General features: G+C 44.8%; 1 protein-coding gene across 3 annotated transcripts in view; it reads left to right on the forward strand.

Moving 5' to 3' along the window:
- Positions 1-14,932, forward strand: part of BBS4 (Bardet-Biedl syndrome 4) — a 37,814-nt gene that overhangs the window by 3,815 nt on the left and 19,067 nt on the right. For 2 of the 3 annotated variants that reach the window (XM_063169379.1, XM_063169378.1), the window contains one exon: positions 13,544-13,623. The exons of the other annotated variant lie outside the window; for it this stretch is intronic. In XM_063169379.1, coding sequence (XP_063025449.1) covers positions 13,544-13,623 — 80 coding nt within the window. The remainder of the gene's footprint in view (positions 1-13,543; positions 13,624-14,932) is intronic. 3 annotated transcript variants of the gene reach the window in all.

A 14,932-nucleotide genomic window follows, 5' to 3' on the forward strand; every position in this document is an offset into this window, starting at 1 on the left:
AAAGAGGAGGAGGGAGAACCAAAGGATGTTGGATATTTTTTGGTGGAATTTGGCAGGAAAGAGCAGCATCTATTTCCCATGACAGCTGTGGTTTTTTTTTTTTTTTTTAATAGAATATTTGTAGAACATCTTAATTAAATATTTCATCCCATTTTAGTTTGGCTGAGGAGAATTATGATGAACTTTAGGAGCCAGGCTACATCAGTGCTGTTTGAACAGAAAAGTGCCGCTAAACTTACTTTAAACTGGCATTTTAAACATTGAATGGCCACTTTCTGTTACAGTAAATTGCCATTTTATATTTGCATTGTGTTTTCAAGCAGGATAAAGCTTTAGTGTCAGTGTTTTCTGTGAAATGCAGAGACCATATGAACAGTTTGGTGTGGGTAAAATTCCTGCCCAAATAGAGCAATAATGGATGATGTGGTTGCACACAGGTGTAGCAGAGTGGGAACAAGCCATTAACCATCCCAGTGCTGCATTCAGCCTGTCCAGCTTGTCTGTCTTTGTACTGGGCAGGAGTGAGGCATTAAATGTGTGTTTCTGAGAATGGAGTCTCAAATTTGCCAAAAATCATTGGAATGACAAAATACACACCTGAGGTTTGTAGCTTTAACAGAAGGCCACGTTTTCAGCAGTGCAGGTTTGATACATTGAACCTGAATTTTGTAGCTTCCCCTCACTGTTCCTTGCTTTCCATTGGATATATTGAACCTGAATTTTGTAGCTTCCCCTCACTGTTCCTTGCTTTCCATTGGATATATTGAACCTGAATTTTGGAGCTTCCCCTCACTGTTCCTTGTTTTCCACTGGATATATTGAACCTGAATTGAGGAGCTTCCCCTCATTGTTCCTTTCTTTCCATTGGATATATTGAACCTGAATTGAGGAGCTTCTCCTCACTGTTCCTTGCTTTCCATTGGATATATTGAACCTGAATTGAGGAGCTTCTCCTCACTGTTTCTTTCTTTCCATTGGATATATTGAACCTGAATTTTGTAGCTTTCCCCTCACAGTTCCTTGCTTCCCACTGGATATATTGAACCTGAATTGAGGAGCTTCCCCTCCCTCTTCTTGCTTTCCTCCCATGATCCTGCCTGTGAGCCAAGAAAAGGTGGAACCTACAAGCAGAGTTTAGCAGCTGCATTGTTTGGCTCTTAGAAGGATAATGTTGAGTTTGGAGGTGGAATTTGTTCATGGAGTAGCTGATCCATCATGTGTGGCTGCCAAAGCCCTAAAGTTGGGATTTGGGAGGGTCTGGCCTGTGGGCAGGCCAGCCCTGAGGGAAGAGGATGAGTGTTCAGCAGGGTTCTGGAGCAGATGGGGTTGGTGGAATCAGGTCTGAAATCTCTCCATGCCATCATCTGAATTAACAGCATGGTGGAGGTGACTCCCTCCAGGTATCTGTGGCCACCCTTGGTGACAGTTGTCCCTCAGCAGCTGACATAGGAATGGCATTCATTATTTTGTCCTTTATCCCCTGTTGGGAGAGCTGCTCCCAAAATCAGTTCCCTTTGTAGCTCCATCCATAACTCTCCCTCTGTTGATCCCCAAGCAACTGAGGGTGGAATAAATAAATTCAAGCTCTGCTCCTTGAAGGGATAAGGAGTTAATGTCAGTGTGCTGAGGTGGGGTTTTAATCTTGCTCTTGCATTCTAAATTAATCAGATATTTTCCTATATGCTTTGCTGGTTTGGAATTGAGATAGGCTGTCTCCCATCTTCTCACTTTCTTTTTCCCACACAGGCAAATCAAATACTTTTATAGGATCTGATGGTACTGGAGTGGGGAATTGCTTTTACCAGCTTGTATTGTTGATTTTTATGGAACATGACTCAAATTTATTTCCCTTTATTGTGGAAAAAATGTTTAGAAAGTAAGTTCTGGGCTCGTGTTTATCTAATAACAGTTCAGAGGTTAATGGGACAATTTTAAATGCATTTGGATTTCTACATGAATATGAGACCTCAGACTTTCTGAGATGCACTGATGGTGTTTTAATGACAAGGTAGAATCCTAAATATGTACACAGTATAATAAATTCACTGAAGCAAAATTGATTTTGCTTGAATCACTGGGAAGAACTTGTTCTAAAAATCCATTAATCTGTCAAGAATGAGAATTCTGAATTGTCATCAACCACCTCTACACTTACCACAGGAAGGGTCAGGTAAATCATTTTCAAAATGAAAACCCTGTAAAACTATTAGCAGACATCAAGTGTTCTCCTGGGCCTGGGCATTGGGGTATTTTTTGGGGTATGTTTTTTCTAGGGTTTGAAGGAAGGATTTATCTGTGACCTTTGGCAAAGTGCTCTGGCTTTTGTTGCTTTCCATTTATCAACCACAAGCTTGGCCTAATATCCAGTGACAGGTTTTGGATGCTGCAGGCTTTTGGTTAACAAAACATTTGGAGACATGAAATGAAAAGTATCATATAAATGGATATATTACAATGCACTGCTTGGCCTGTTGGGTGGTGGCTCTGGTTAGGAGGTGCCAATAAATAGTCTCAAAATGTGGCTGTTAATAATGCTAATAAATAATAATGCAATAAATAATAATAAATAATGCTCAGATTATGCAGAAAGAGGTAAGTGGCTTTTGATGAGCTGTCCTGTCTCTCTCTGGGTGGCTCCTGCTTGTGCAGATGAACCAGTGGGGATCCCTCCTGCTCCTGCAGATGTTCTGAGGGATTCTGTGAGTATTTAATCTGAAGAGCAGGAACTCTCCACCCCGTGGAGTCGATTCCATGCACTTGCAGTGCTGATCATTTCTGAATTTCTGGTACAGTTTCTTAAATCAATATAAATCCATTCTTTGAGCTGGCTTCAAAGCTGCCTTTGAACTTGTAAGAGTGAGGCTGCCTGAGAAATCCAGATAAAAACAACCCCCTTGAGTTAAATTAATTAATACTTCTAAGTGTGTCAGAAAGAAAAGGCCTTAGTGGGAATGTCATGGTCGAAGGGAGCCAATCCAGCCCTTATCTGTCCATACCCATTCCCTTCCATTTGGCCACATGCAAGCCAAGATCTTTTAGTGCATTTGAACCCCCAACCTTGTGGGAAGAAATTGGTTCCTAAATAAGCTAGATTAGTTGGTAATTACATCATTGTTTTATGTAAGAGACTTGGGTACTTCCATCTCGCCGATAAGTGGGGAGCAGCGAGTGCTGTGTGTGATGCTCAGGATCTGATGCAGCTGCTAGTTTTGAGTAGTGAGATTAAAAAATGGATTATCATTTCTGGGTAATTAAATTCTATAATATTCTTCACTTCATCCTCTTCTCCCCAGAACAACAGCCCAGTAATCCCTGCACTGCAAAGAACTGGTAATATTTAAATTGGATTGTGCTAGCACAGCTCTGCCCTCTTGTGTGTGTATATTAATATCTGTGCTGAGAGATGCAGGGAATCCTTTGCAGGCAGCACAGCAGGGAACATTTTAGAGGCAGTTTTTAGAACAGGTAAATTCATTTTTGAAGCTTCTTTGAAAGTCCTTGGTGCCAGGCAAGTGTCTTCTGATTTTGAAGCCAGCTGATGCCTATTACTTCACACCACAACAGAAGCCTTCAGCTGCAGTTTGTTGGCATGCTGCATACAGATAAAATAGCATCTCCTGGTGGGAATTTAAAAATAATTCTGTAAAAATAGCAAGTGACAAATTTAGGAAGGGTGGGATTCATCTCTGTGCACTGAGACGTCTCTGATGCAGAGCAAGGCTCAGCAGATCACCCGTGTTCCATGTGTAGTCAGTGCAAAGGGCATCTGTGCCATTCCCTGACCTCCTCCCACCTGTGCTGGGATGAATCCATCCCTTCCTAAGGATGCCTCTTCCTTGGAGACCAAGGTAACTCACTCATATCTTCATTTTCAGACACTTGAAGGAGATGCAGCTCACTCAAGAGTCAGAATTCCCAATGTCTGTGCAGCTGGAATTTGGGCATTTGAGTCTTTGGTGACAGAATCACCTGTTACACTTAGCCCAGCTCTCCAACAGCATCTGTGGCACAGGAATGACAGGAGATGTTGAGCAAGGAGCAGCTCACTGAAGGTTTTTTGAATAAAAAATATCTCCATTCACTCCTTGCAGGGCTTGTCCCCTTCACTGCCAACGCTTCCAGATGCATTACACACACTGCAAGTCCTGGGATTTTGTCACTGGTTTATTCATAATTCTCAATAATTTCATCCCCTGCCTGACTGTGATTCATTTTTATACTTCTAATTAGAAGGAGGCAGGGTGTGCTTCTGTGGCTGTGTAATTAAAGACTGTATCATTAACACATTTGAGCAGTAGGGAAGAGTGAAGGTGCACAGCAAATGCTCATCCTGGGGTAGGCTGGGATTTCCCTCCTGGAAAACTTCATCTTGAGGCAATGAGGCTGGAAGAACTCAAAGTATAGGGTCTTGTGTAGGGAGTATTGAAATGTTTGCAAGACCAGCTTCTATATTTTTTTTGTGTAAATATATCTATGTTCTTATAGTATTCCTTCAATGTAACATTCTTTGGCAGTGGATGAAGTGAGGACAGGTTCTAGGTGCTATTCCTTATGGAATGGGAAATTTCAAAGACTGATGTGGCTGGATTCTGGTCCTCTCCATGCTGGAATTTTATTTTGCTTTCTAAAGGAAAAGCTTTTCTTACAAATGCCTTACAACTATTTTAGTTTCAGTTTTCATGTAAAATACCTCATGCTGTAGACAGAAAAAGACTAAGCATAGGAATTAATGCCAGAGGAGGGATTAGAACTGGAAATCCCCAAACTACTTTGCTCCTGATGCTGGAATTAATGAGAAGCTGGTTATTCTGGGAATGCCTGCAGCCACTTTGTGGGGGAAATATCTCTCATGCCAGTGTTGCTGTGGGAGGAGGTGGTGAGGAGCCAGCAGTATCTCAGACCACCTGTGCTGTTCATGAGGGATTTTATTGCCGTGCCTTTGCCATGGTGTGCTCAGCTCCCCAAATCTGGGAACACACACCCAGAGAGGGCTCAGACCCCTCCTTGCCTACAAGAGCACAAGGCAGCAAGCAGGACATGGTTTGAACAGAGGAGAGTTGGGGTGTCATGCCAGCACTTGGATCCTTGAGTATCTCCAGGTGTGGTGTCTGCATCCTCAGGGACTTGAGAACTGCCATATAAAGTAGCCTGGTTTTTGGGTTTTCCCCCTGTTTTTTGGTTTTCCTCTGTTCTGAGCACATCTCTGCTCAGCAGTCAGCACTGATGGTCAGAATTGGCTCATGAAGAGCAAACAGACTTTCAATTCTCATTTTTCAGAAAAACCATGCTTTTTCAAATTTCTTTTTAAAGGTATTTGTTACTAAACCTCTCTCCAGCCTTATTTGTTTGAATCAAATTTTAGACTTGAATTGAGCATTATCAGGCTTGATATAAACTTTTTATGGAGTGATGATCAGGATCATGTACTTGTGTTAAAGATGTGTGCAAATCTCACCCCCCCAGATGGACTCAGGACTGCCCAGTGATATCTCAGCAGCTCTTGCTGCTATCAGAGATTTCCCAGTGACCAAACTGGTTCTGCCCTGGGAGCCTCACTGTTACTGGGAGGTCCAGGGGGTGACAAGTGTGTGTTTATTTACAGATCATCCCACTTCACCTTCAGGTTGAACTTGAGCAGCATGTAGTAGAACACAATTAAACAAATCAATTCTATTTATATGGCAAGTTAATTGAATAATCAGGGTATTAATTTCATAAAGGAAACCATCTTTCTTTGGAGTAACTCAGAACTGTAAATGTCTTAAATCAGAAAAAAACCCCACAAATCTTGAGTAAGCAACTCAATGAGATTTATGCAGTGCATAGTAGCAAGAGAAAATGCCCCTTCTTCCCCATGCCCTGGAGCATAAATCAGATTTAAGATACAATGTTGAAGTCTTTCATCTATCCCTGGCTAATTTTCCTGCAGGGGGAGGTGGAGAGTCAGAAATGTTGCTTTTTTTTTGTTGTTTAAACCGCTGTTTTGCAGGCTCCTTCCATCTTTCCCTGCACCTCGTGGAGCTATTAAACCGTGGGAGGCAGCTCCGGGGATGAGTTACAGCTCCAGCCAGCACCGGGCTCTGTGTGATGAGTTTTATTAACCCCAGCTGACTGTAAATAACCTGCAGCCACACAGCTTTAGGGCTTGATTTAAAGGTGCTCCAGCAACAACTTGCAAACAGGAAAACACAGGGAAAAGGGATTAAACAGAGAATTGCTGCAGTGTAAAGCTGGTCCTTTTTTTGTTGTTGTTTATATCCATTTTAGAGGGATTTGTGCATAGAAACACCTCTATTCTCACATATATTCCCTCACACGTGGTGAGTGAAATACAGCTCGTAGAGCCTCTTCTGAGTGCTGGGATTTGGGGTTATTTTTCATTATTACTGAGTTTTGAATACATTAACAGCTCCATTTTCAAGCTCCAAGGATGGATCTGGGTGTAGGAAGAGCAATGTTCCTGTGCTAGTTTTCTTTCAAAGCTCTAATGTATTTATACTGCCACAGTCTCAGTAAGAGTCTGAGGAAGGAAGAGGATTTCTTGTCAAATTTGGCTCTGCTAGAAATTTGTAGGATGCTCTTCTCACACCGAGGCAGTCTGTTAGTTTTAAATCTTGATAAGAAGATTGATATTAGAGCTTACAAATGCTTTCTCTCCATTATCATACCTTGTTTCAGAAAATCCAATTCCCTGCAGAGCTGTTGGAGTGTGTGCCCTTTATTTTAATGTAATTTTTGCCCAGAAGATGCTCATTCCCTCCCTGACACTGGATTTCCAAACGGGAGTGGAATTTCTGGCGTTGGCAGCTTGTGGAGCTCAAGGCAAAAAGGAGACAGCACAGATGGGCTCATCCTCCCTGTCCATGTTTATTTAAATGGATAGGAGAGCACAGAGCTGTGTCTGGGCTCTAACCACAGCTATGGCTGCACCTTCCCCAGGCTCTGGGAGTGGCAGTGATGGTGATCCTGGCAGGAATGTCAGCACACACCACAGGAGGCTGGGCTGGGAGTGAGGGATGGGGCTGGTGCTGCTCCCACACAATTCCATGTGCTGCCTCTCAGATGTGGATGCTGTCCTGCAGGGACAGCTGGGTTGTCTTGGTGCCATTGGGAGTTTGCCATTAAGGCAATGACCAGGATGACTTGGGAGTGGGGATTGAATGTCCAAACCCATCCAGTCCTGTTGTGTGTCCCAGTGAGCCTGGCCTGGTGATGGGAGCTGAAAACCTGCATCTCTCTTTGCCACAGCCCTGCTGCTGCTCTGACTTCTACAGAGCAAGGTGCTGTGGTTTGAAACTGCCATTGGGCAGGGATGGATGGGATATTGGGAAGGAATTCCTGGCTGTGAGGGTGGGCAGGCCCTGGCACAGGGTGCCCAGAGCAGCTGTGGCTGCCCCTGCATCCCTGGAAGTGCCCAAGGCCAGGCTGGATGGGGCTTCAAGATTAAGATGGTTGTGGCTCTGGAGAGGTGTATAAATAATTTCCATTAATTCTTTCTGCATCTGAATAGAGCACAGAGCTGGTAATAATCCTTTACTTCCAACAGCCATTTTTGGGGGCATCAGATATGTTCTTGTGTCAAATTTAATAATGAATTTAGACATAGATATTGACTGTGAGGGTGGGCAGGCCCTGGCACAGGGTGCCCAGAGCAGCTGTGGCTGCCCCTGCATCCCTGGCAGTGCCCAAGGCCAGGCTGGACAGGGCTTGGAGCAGCCTGGGATAATGGAAGGTGTCTCTGGCCATGGCAGGGGAGTGGGACTTGATTATCTTTAAGGTCCTTCCAACCCAAGCCATCCTGGGATTCTGATTCACTTTATGATGTTCTTTTGTGCTTCTCCTGCCTCAATATCAAAATGTCACAATAGAGAATTGAGGCACTGCCTGGGTGTTTGTTAGTTTTGAAAATATCTCTGTTCTTGGATGATGCTGTTTTGCACCGTGGAATTTTGAATTAGAATTTGGAAAGGGACAGCTGAATCCTGTTGGAAAACCTATCCCACATATGTGGTACCTTCCACAATGGATCCAGGCTGTGGCTCAGGAAGCTACTGCAGAATAAAAAAACTAAAAATACTTCTATTTAACTGCCTTTGTAAAGCTTTTCTGTCCTCTCTTTGTGCTGTATGTTATGTGTGCTTTAGGTTATTGGGGATTTTGGGCAATAAAAAGTTCTTCTTGTGGCTCCTTGAGTCTTTTGCCCCTTTGCTGCTCTTGCTCAGGTTGGGTTCAGAGCTGGAAGGGGTGAACTGGGGCTTGGACCCTTTCCAATGATCTGGATTGGAAGGAGGGCTGGGCTCTGAACTGGTTTAGCAATCATTTCCCCCATGAAATCTCATAGGAGCTTCTGGGGCCTTTTTTCCCCCCTCTTATTTTTACAGCAATTTAAAGCTCTTTTATTAAAGCTAAACCTCACTGTTTGATAGTTCATCCCTAAGCTATAATTACCCAATATGAAGATGCAAGCACAAAATAATTACCTAGGGAGGTTTACACAAAAGGGAATAACTCATTATTATTTTTTTCCAGTCCTCTGAGAAAATCTATAAGAGGAGGAATAAAGGGAAGAGTGATGATAGAGCAGCACAGATACAAACCTGATGATCTTACTGTGATTCTGTCAGGGTTTCTGCTCCAGTGGCTTCCTTAAAGGAGCATTGTCAGAAAGAAAAATCACCTTGCTGGAAGTGGCTCGTGCAATCAATCACTGGCCAGCGAGGGGATCAGATGGATTCCCTTTTGAATTCAATCAAAACACACTTCAAAGGCATTTAATCATATTTTTGGTGGTTGACTCCCTGGCACAGGACTTTTGTAGTCCCGCAAAAGAGAGGCTGAAAGACAATTATGCAAGTTATAAACTCTTTTTGATGTAGATACCAAGTTCTTTGATGATTGTGTTTTCCTGGGCTGGCCTTTGGGCAGATTGATTTACAGCAAATAATGGCTTTTTGTTTCTTCACTGCTAGAAGGATCTAAACCACACTTTTCCAACCTGTGCAGTACCTGGGATTATTGCTAGAGGTGACAAAGAAAAGTGTGTCTTCATCCAGCAGTGACATAGGAGAAAATCCTGAAGGTCCACATATTGAAGAAGGTGTTTTATTCCCTTTATCTGGAGCTAGAGACCCAAATTAACAGGCATTTGTATTTCCATTTTCTTCAGGAGAATGCAGTGACCCATTGCACTGTGACAGCCCTTATCAGCAGGCTGAGGGAGCAAACCTGAGGGAGATAAATCCACCAGGAGCAGGTATCCACTGCTTTGTGGGAAAGCAGGAATGCACATTAAGTGGTTGAGGCTCTGGAGAGGTGTATAAATAATTTCCATTAATTCTTTCTGCATCTGAATAGAGCACAGAGCCTGGTAACAATCCTTTACTTCCCACAGCCATTTTTGGGGGCATCAGATGTGTTCCTGTGTCAAATTTAACCATTAATTTTGTCATAGATTTTGAAAAACATCAGAATTGTTGGTCTGCTTTCAATTTGCTTGTCTTAGGGAGAAAGAAGAAAAAAAGGGATTTGTGTCTCCTCAGTCAATTGTTGCTATTTCCAAATGAATTTTAGGAGCATAAAATCTCCCTGTTTCCCAATCACAGAGTTTTCCTCAGCTCACAGGTGCATCCCTGGGGAAGCAGAGCTGGTTTATCTGCAGATGTCAGCAGTGCTCACTCCTGGGGCTCACAGTGCCTTTTCATTTCTTCATTTTCTCTCCATCCCAGCACTTTTAGGCGACTCCTTGGGTTTTCCCCTTCCCCTGTTGTTGTGCTCAGCCCTCAGTCTGATGTTCAGCATTTCTTCCTTCCCATCCCTGCTCCCAGCAGGCGTTTCCATGGTGTGGGAGTGGAGTACAACATCCTTCTTGTCTCATAAGTGTGAAAAAGCTCTTTCCTTCAGGAATTAAACAAGCAATCCTCCATCCCCTCTCTGGTGTGCTGGCATCTTATCTTAGCCCACAACACTGGTGTATATTTTAACCTTTAATGGCACTTTTTACCTTCCCAGTAAGGCATGAACAGATGGTTGGAGACCTGTGGGGTGTGTCTGGAGTTCTTTTGACTATTCCCCATTTCAGGCAGCTGCAGGATTTTCTAATTTGAGGCTGTATTAATAGGCACAAAATGGTGAAGGATACTTCAGTTAGTGGAATGTAGATGGGTACACAGAGTTTGCAGTGTCTGTCTTTAAATGCATACTTACAGAAGAAGGTGGGAAGTGCCCAGGTGGGTCAGGTTTGGTGTTTTATATCAGACAGTGGCACCAGGAGATGCCAGGCAGGAAGGGCACACGAGTCCAGCTGCTTTTACAGAATCCCAGGCTGGTTTGGGTTGGAAGGGACCTTAAACCCATCTGATCCCACCCATGCCATGGGCAGGGACACCTTCCACTGGACCAGGGTGCTCCAAGCCCCATCCAGGCTGGCCTTGGACACTTCCAGGGATGGGACAGAGCATTTCCAGCACCCCCAGGTGCTGTGTGTCTGTCACACCCTGGCACTGGCAATAACCTGCACAGGGAAGTAATTACAGAGTGTCAGTGAATTTGGTAGCCCCTGAATGGGCTTCAGATGTGAAACATTGGAGTTTCAATCAGTTTGTGGCTATTTAGGCAGCCTCTTGGCTCTTCCCTTCATCCTCTCACTCTAAGGACAAATGGGAAACATAAAGCTATCAGAAATCAATTAATCTGATCTGGGAACATGCTTATTAAAATGCTTTACTTACAAAGATCTGGATACTCCACAGCAGAGCAGAATTTGGGAATGTGTGGATCCCTGATCTGTGCATTTCTGTGAGCTTAGCCTGTTTGCATTACTCTTTTGTTTGGATTACTCTTTTGTGTGTTTGGATTACTTTTTTGTTTGGACTGCAAGCTTTCTATTTGTTTTAGGGTAGTTGAACCTTCTTTAGAAGCTATTTGACCTTAAATTGCTAGTGTGCACATTTAATTCTCAGCTCTAATATAAATCTAGATGGATATTCTGGAATTTAAGAAAGAAAAACCAAGAAAATGAGAATGGCTTTGTGAAATGTTTTCCAAATTCAACAGCTGAAGGATGTTGGATTTAGAAGCTCTAAGTGAAACTGGACTTGATGTGGGTTATGGGGGGAGAGCCTGGTGTGCTCTGGAAACCAAGAAAATGAGAATGGCTTTGTGAAATGTTTTCCCTAAAGGATGTTGGATTTAGGAGCTCTAAATGAAACTGAAGTTGATGTGGGTTATGGGGGAGAGCCTGGTGTGCTCCAGAACCCAAGAAAATGAGAATGGCTTTGTGAAATATTTTCCAAATTCAAAACCTAAAGGGTGTTGGATTTAGGAGCTCTAAGTGAAACTGGACTTGATGTGGGTTATCGGGGGAGAGCCTGGTGTTCTCCAGAAACCAAGAAAATGAGAATGGCTTTGTGAAATGTTTTCCCTAAAGGATGTTGGATTTAGGAGCTCTGACTGAAACTGGACTTGATGTGGGTTATGAGGAAGAGCCTGGTGTGCTCCAGAAGCAATTAAAGCTCAGCCATTCCAAAAGATAATTACATTTGGCACCAGCCCTTCCCCCTGCAGGGTTTCTTCTTCCTCACCTCTGATGGCAAAGGGCCCCTGGGCTCCCCAGTGTCACCTTCTGCTCTGTGCTGCTGGAGCTGGGCCAGCGTGTCCGGGGGTGCCTCTGCTCCCTCCAAAGGGCTGCAGGAGGTGTCCCTGTGCTGCAGGAGGTGTCCCTGTGCTGTGTCCCTGTGCTGTGTCCCTGTGCTGTGTCCTGTGCTGCAGGAGGTGTCCCTGTGCTGTGTCCCTGTGCTGTGTCCCTGTGCTGTGTCCCTGTGCCGTGTCCCTGTGCTGTGTCCCTGTGCTGTGTCCTGTGCTGTGTCCCTGTGCTGCAGGAGGTGTCCCTGTGCTGCAGGAGGTGTCCCTGTGCTGTGTCCCTGTGCTGCAGGAGGTGTCCCTGTGCTGCAGGTGTCCCTGTGCTGTGCCCTGTGCTGTGTCCCTGTGCTGTGTCCCTGTGCTGCAGGAGGTGTCCCTGTGCTGCAGGAGGTGTCCCTGTGCTGTGTCCCTGTGCCGTGTCCCTGTGCCGTGTCCCTGTGCTGTGTCCCTGTGCCGTGTCCCTGTGCCGTGTCCCTGTGCTGTGTCCCTGGGCTGTGTCCCTGGGCTGTGTCCCTGTGCTGTGTCCCTGTGCTGTGTCCCTGTGCTGCAGGAGGTGTCCCTGTGCTGTGCCCTGTGCTGTGTCCCTGTGCTGTGTCCCTGTGCTGTGTCCCTGTGCTGTGTCCCTGTGCCGTGTCCCTGTGCCGTGTCCCTGTGCTGTGTCCCTGTGCCGTGTCCCTGTGCCGTGTCCCTGTGCCGTGTCCCCGTGCTGTGTCCCTGGGCTGTGTCCCTGTGCTGCAGGAGGTGTCCCTGTGCTGTGCCCTGTGCTGTGTCCCTGTGCTGTGTCCCTGTGCCGTGTCCCTGTGCTGTGTCCCTGTGCTGTGTCCCTGTGCTGCAGGAGGTGTCCCTGTGCTGTGTCCCTGTGCTGTGTCCCCGTGCTGTGTCCCTGTGCCGTGTCCCTGGGCTGTGTCCCCCCAGCCCTGCCCCAGCCCTCGCCTGCCTTTGCCTCTGCGCTCGCTCGTGTCACAATATTGACTTGCAAACACGGAGCTTTTGGGCCAGTTGCTATGGTTACCCCTCAGAATGGAGACTCCAGTCGCAGGCAATACATTCTCAGCCTTAATGAAATGCACAGCAGTGTGTTCAGCTTGTAAACCCGACGTGGATATCGCTAAGCAACATCCATCCGTGATTTGCCATAATTACTGCTGCCAGCTCTGCACCATTGAAATGCTGGAGCACAAGGCTTCCTCCTCCTCTGCATCAAATGTTTTTCTGCAGTAGCTTCAGTCTCTCAGACCTGTGATGTTTCCTAGTCCCTTCACAGATTCAGTGAACTCAGTTTGACCTTTTGAAATTATTCACACCTTCAGACCCCATCTCTCCAATCTCTTTTTGTGTTTATCTACTGTTTCCTGCTCATTCAGTCCCAGAAATTCATCTTAAAGACCTTTGATTCTTTTGCCCTAGATTCAAAATGTGAATCCAACTCATTTCCTCTTGTGTATTTGAAAAGATGCAATTCCTCCAACCAGTGTTGAATTAAAATGCCTGTGTGGAGCTGTTTACTCCAGGATCTGCTCCAGGAGGAGCTGATGCCTCAAGTCTTTTAGAATCCCAAACTGGTTTGAGTTGGAAGGGACCTTAAAACCCATCTTGTTCCAACCCTGTGCTGTGGGCAGGGACACCTCACAGTAGACCACCTTCCAGGAGGTGGAAGTTTTCAGCTTAGAGCTTTTATTTAGTGTCTATCCTGAACAAGGTGTTTTATCCATGAATTTAAGAAGTAGAATAAAACCAGACCCTGTTTAGAAGTCCACACTCCAGCCTTCAAGTCAAATCATTAATTGCAATTGCAGTTCTTGAATTCCTTGCCTTGTGCAGGCAGTTGGGGTGGTTGGGACTGTCTCTCCCAGATTCTCTGCTGCTCAGTCTGATTCCTTGTTCTGTGAATATTTCCCACATACAGCCCCAGAGCTGCCAATCCTAGAGAGGAAGAACTGGTTGATTTATCTGCTCTACGTCCGCAGAGACTATGAGGAGTGTAAGGTAAGAGCTGCCTCCAGAATGTGGGGATTATTTCACTGATGTCATGACAAAACAGTTTTCTTGACAGTTTCCCAACCACCCTCTGTCCTGACTTCTTGTGGAATAAGGGGATCAAGAGAAAACAGGAGCAAAATGACTTCAGTGGTCTCCAGTCCTTGGCTGCCTTCAGGATCTGAGGATGCAGCTCTCTGGAGCAGTCTGGGAGCTCAGGATGTCACTGGGAGGGGAAAATGGAACAAACTGCAGACCTCTGTTGTTCCAAGTGATGGATAGGCTTTTCCAAACTGATGATAACACAGTTCCACAGTGCAGGTTTCTTTATGGTACTACAGGGACGCTATGAAAACACTTCAGTTGAGGGAAACATTACTACCAAGTGTAAATAAAAAACATCCTGGTTACTTTTGAGCAAAATTCTTTCATTTTACACATGGTCCATGGCATGCTGTAATTCATCTTGGGCTTGGTGAGCAGCTTAGAACTGGTTGTCTGGAATTACAATGGGAAGTGGACTAAGAAAATGGCAATTTTTATTTAACAGAGTGTTTTTCTGATAAAATGAGCGCAAGAAGATGATGCACCCATGGGCAGGAGGAGGGGACAAGAGTTGCCATTCTGATTCTGGCATGTGCAGCAAAGATCTGAATATTTTTGGTTTCTGAAACACCAGGTTGGTCAGGACTTGCCTCTGCTGGAGAGACCTTGGAGGTGCTTAGGAAATGGGCAGGCTGGAGGAATTTCATTTAGCTCTTAATTAACAGAGCCAGGGAGTTGTATCATTACAGTAATTTCCTCTCAGATCTTGGTTTGCATAGATAGAAACACAAGCTGGACTTGCCCTCAAACCAGAAAATTGTTTCCCCTTTTTTGTGGTCTGACTGGAGTCTCTTGGTGTGATTCTGTGTGTTGATTGTTTCTGTGATGGGATGTGGAATCACAGAGTACAAGAAAAAAAATATGTGCAGCTCAGGAAAGCAGAGAAAATAACAAATGGATGATGTAAAGGCAACACTGATGTCTCCATGTCTTCATCAGTCATGGAAGCAAGGAAATAGCAGGGGAAAATCGAGAGAAGACAGCTAATAAATACTCCTGTGCTTGGCAGGCCAGCTTTCCTTTTCTCAGAGCTCACAAAAAAGTGATTTTGCAGTAAAATGGAAGATTCCAGGATGGCTTGGGTGTTGTTAAAATCCATCAGTTTAGTCTGAGTAAGAAACAAATGACCTGTTGTGTTCATTAATTTTGGTCTTTCCCGCTCAGTGCTTTGAAATGCTCCCTCTCTAACAGAGTTTAAAATCTCCCATAGTTT

This window comes from Melospiza melodia, chromosome 15 (genome assembly GCF_035770615.1).
Source record: "Melospiza melodia melodia isolate bMelMel2 chromosome 15, bMelMel2.pri, whole genome shotgun sequence".
Classification (NCBI taxonomy): Eukaryota; Metazoa; Chordata; class Aves; order Passeriformes; family Passerellidae; genus Melospiza; species Melospiza melodia.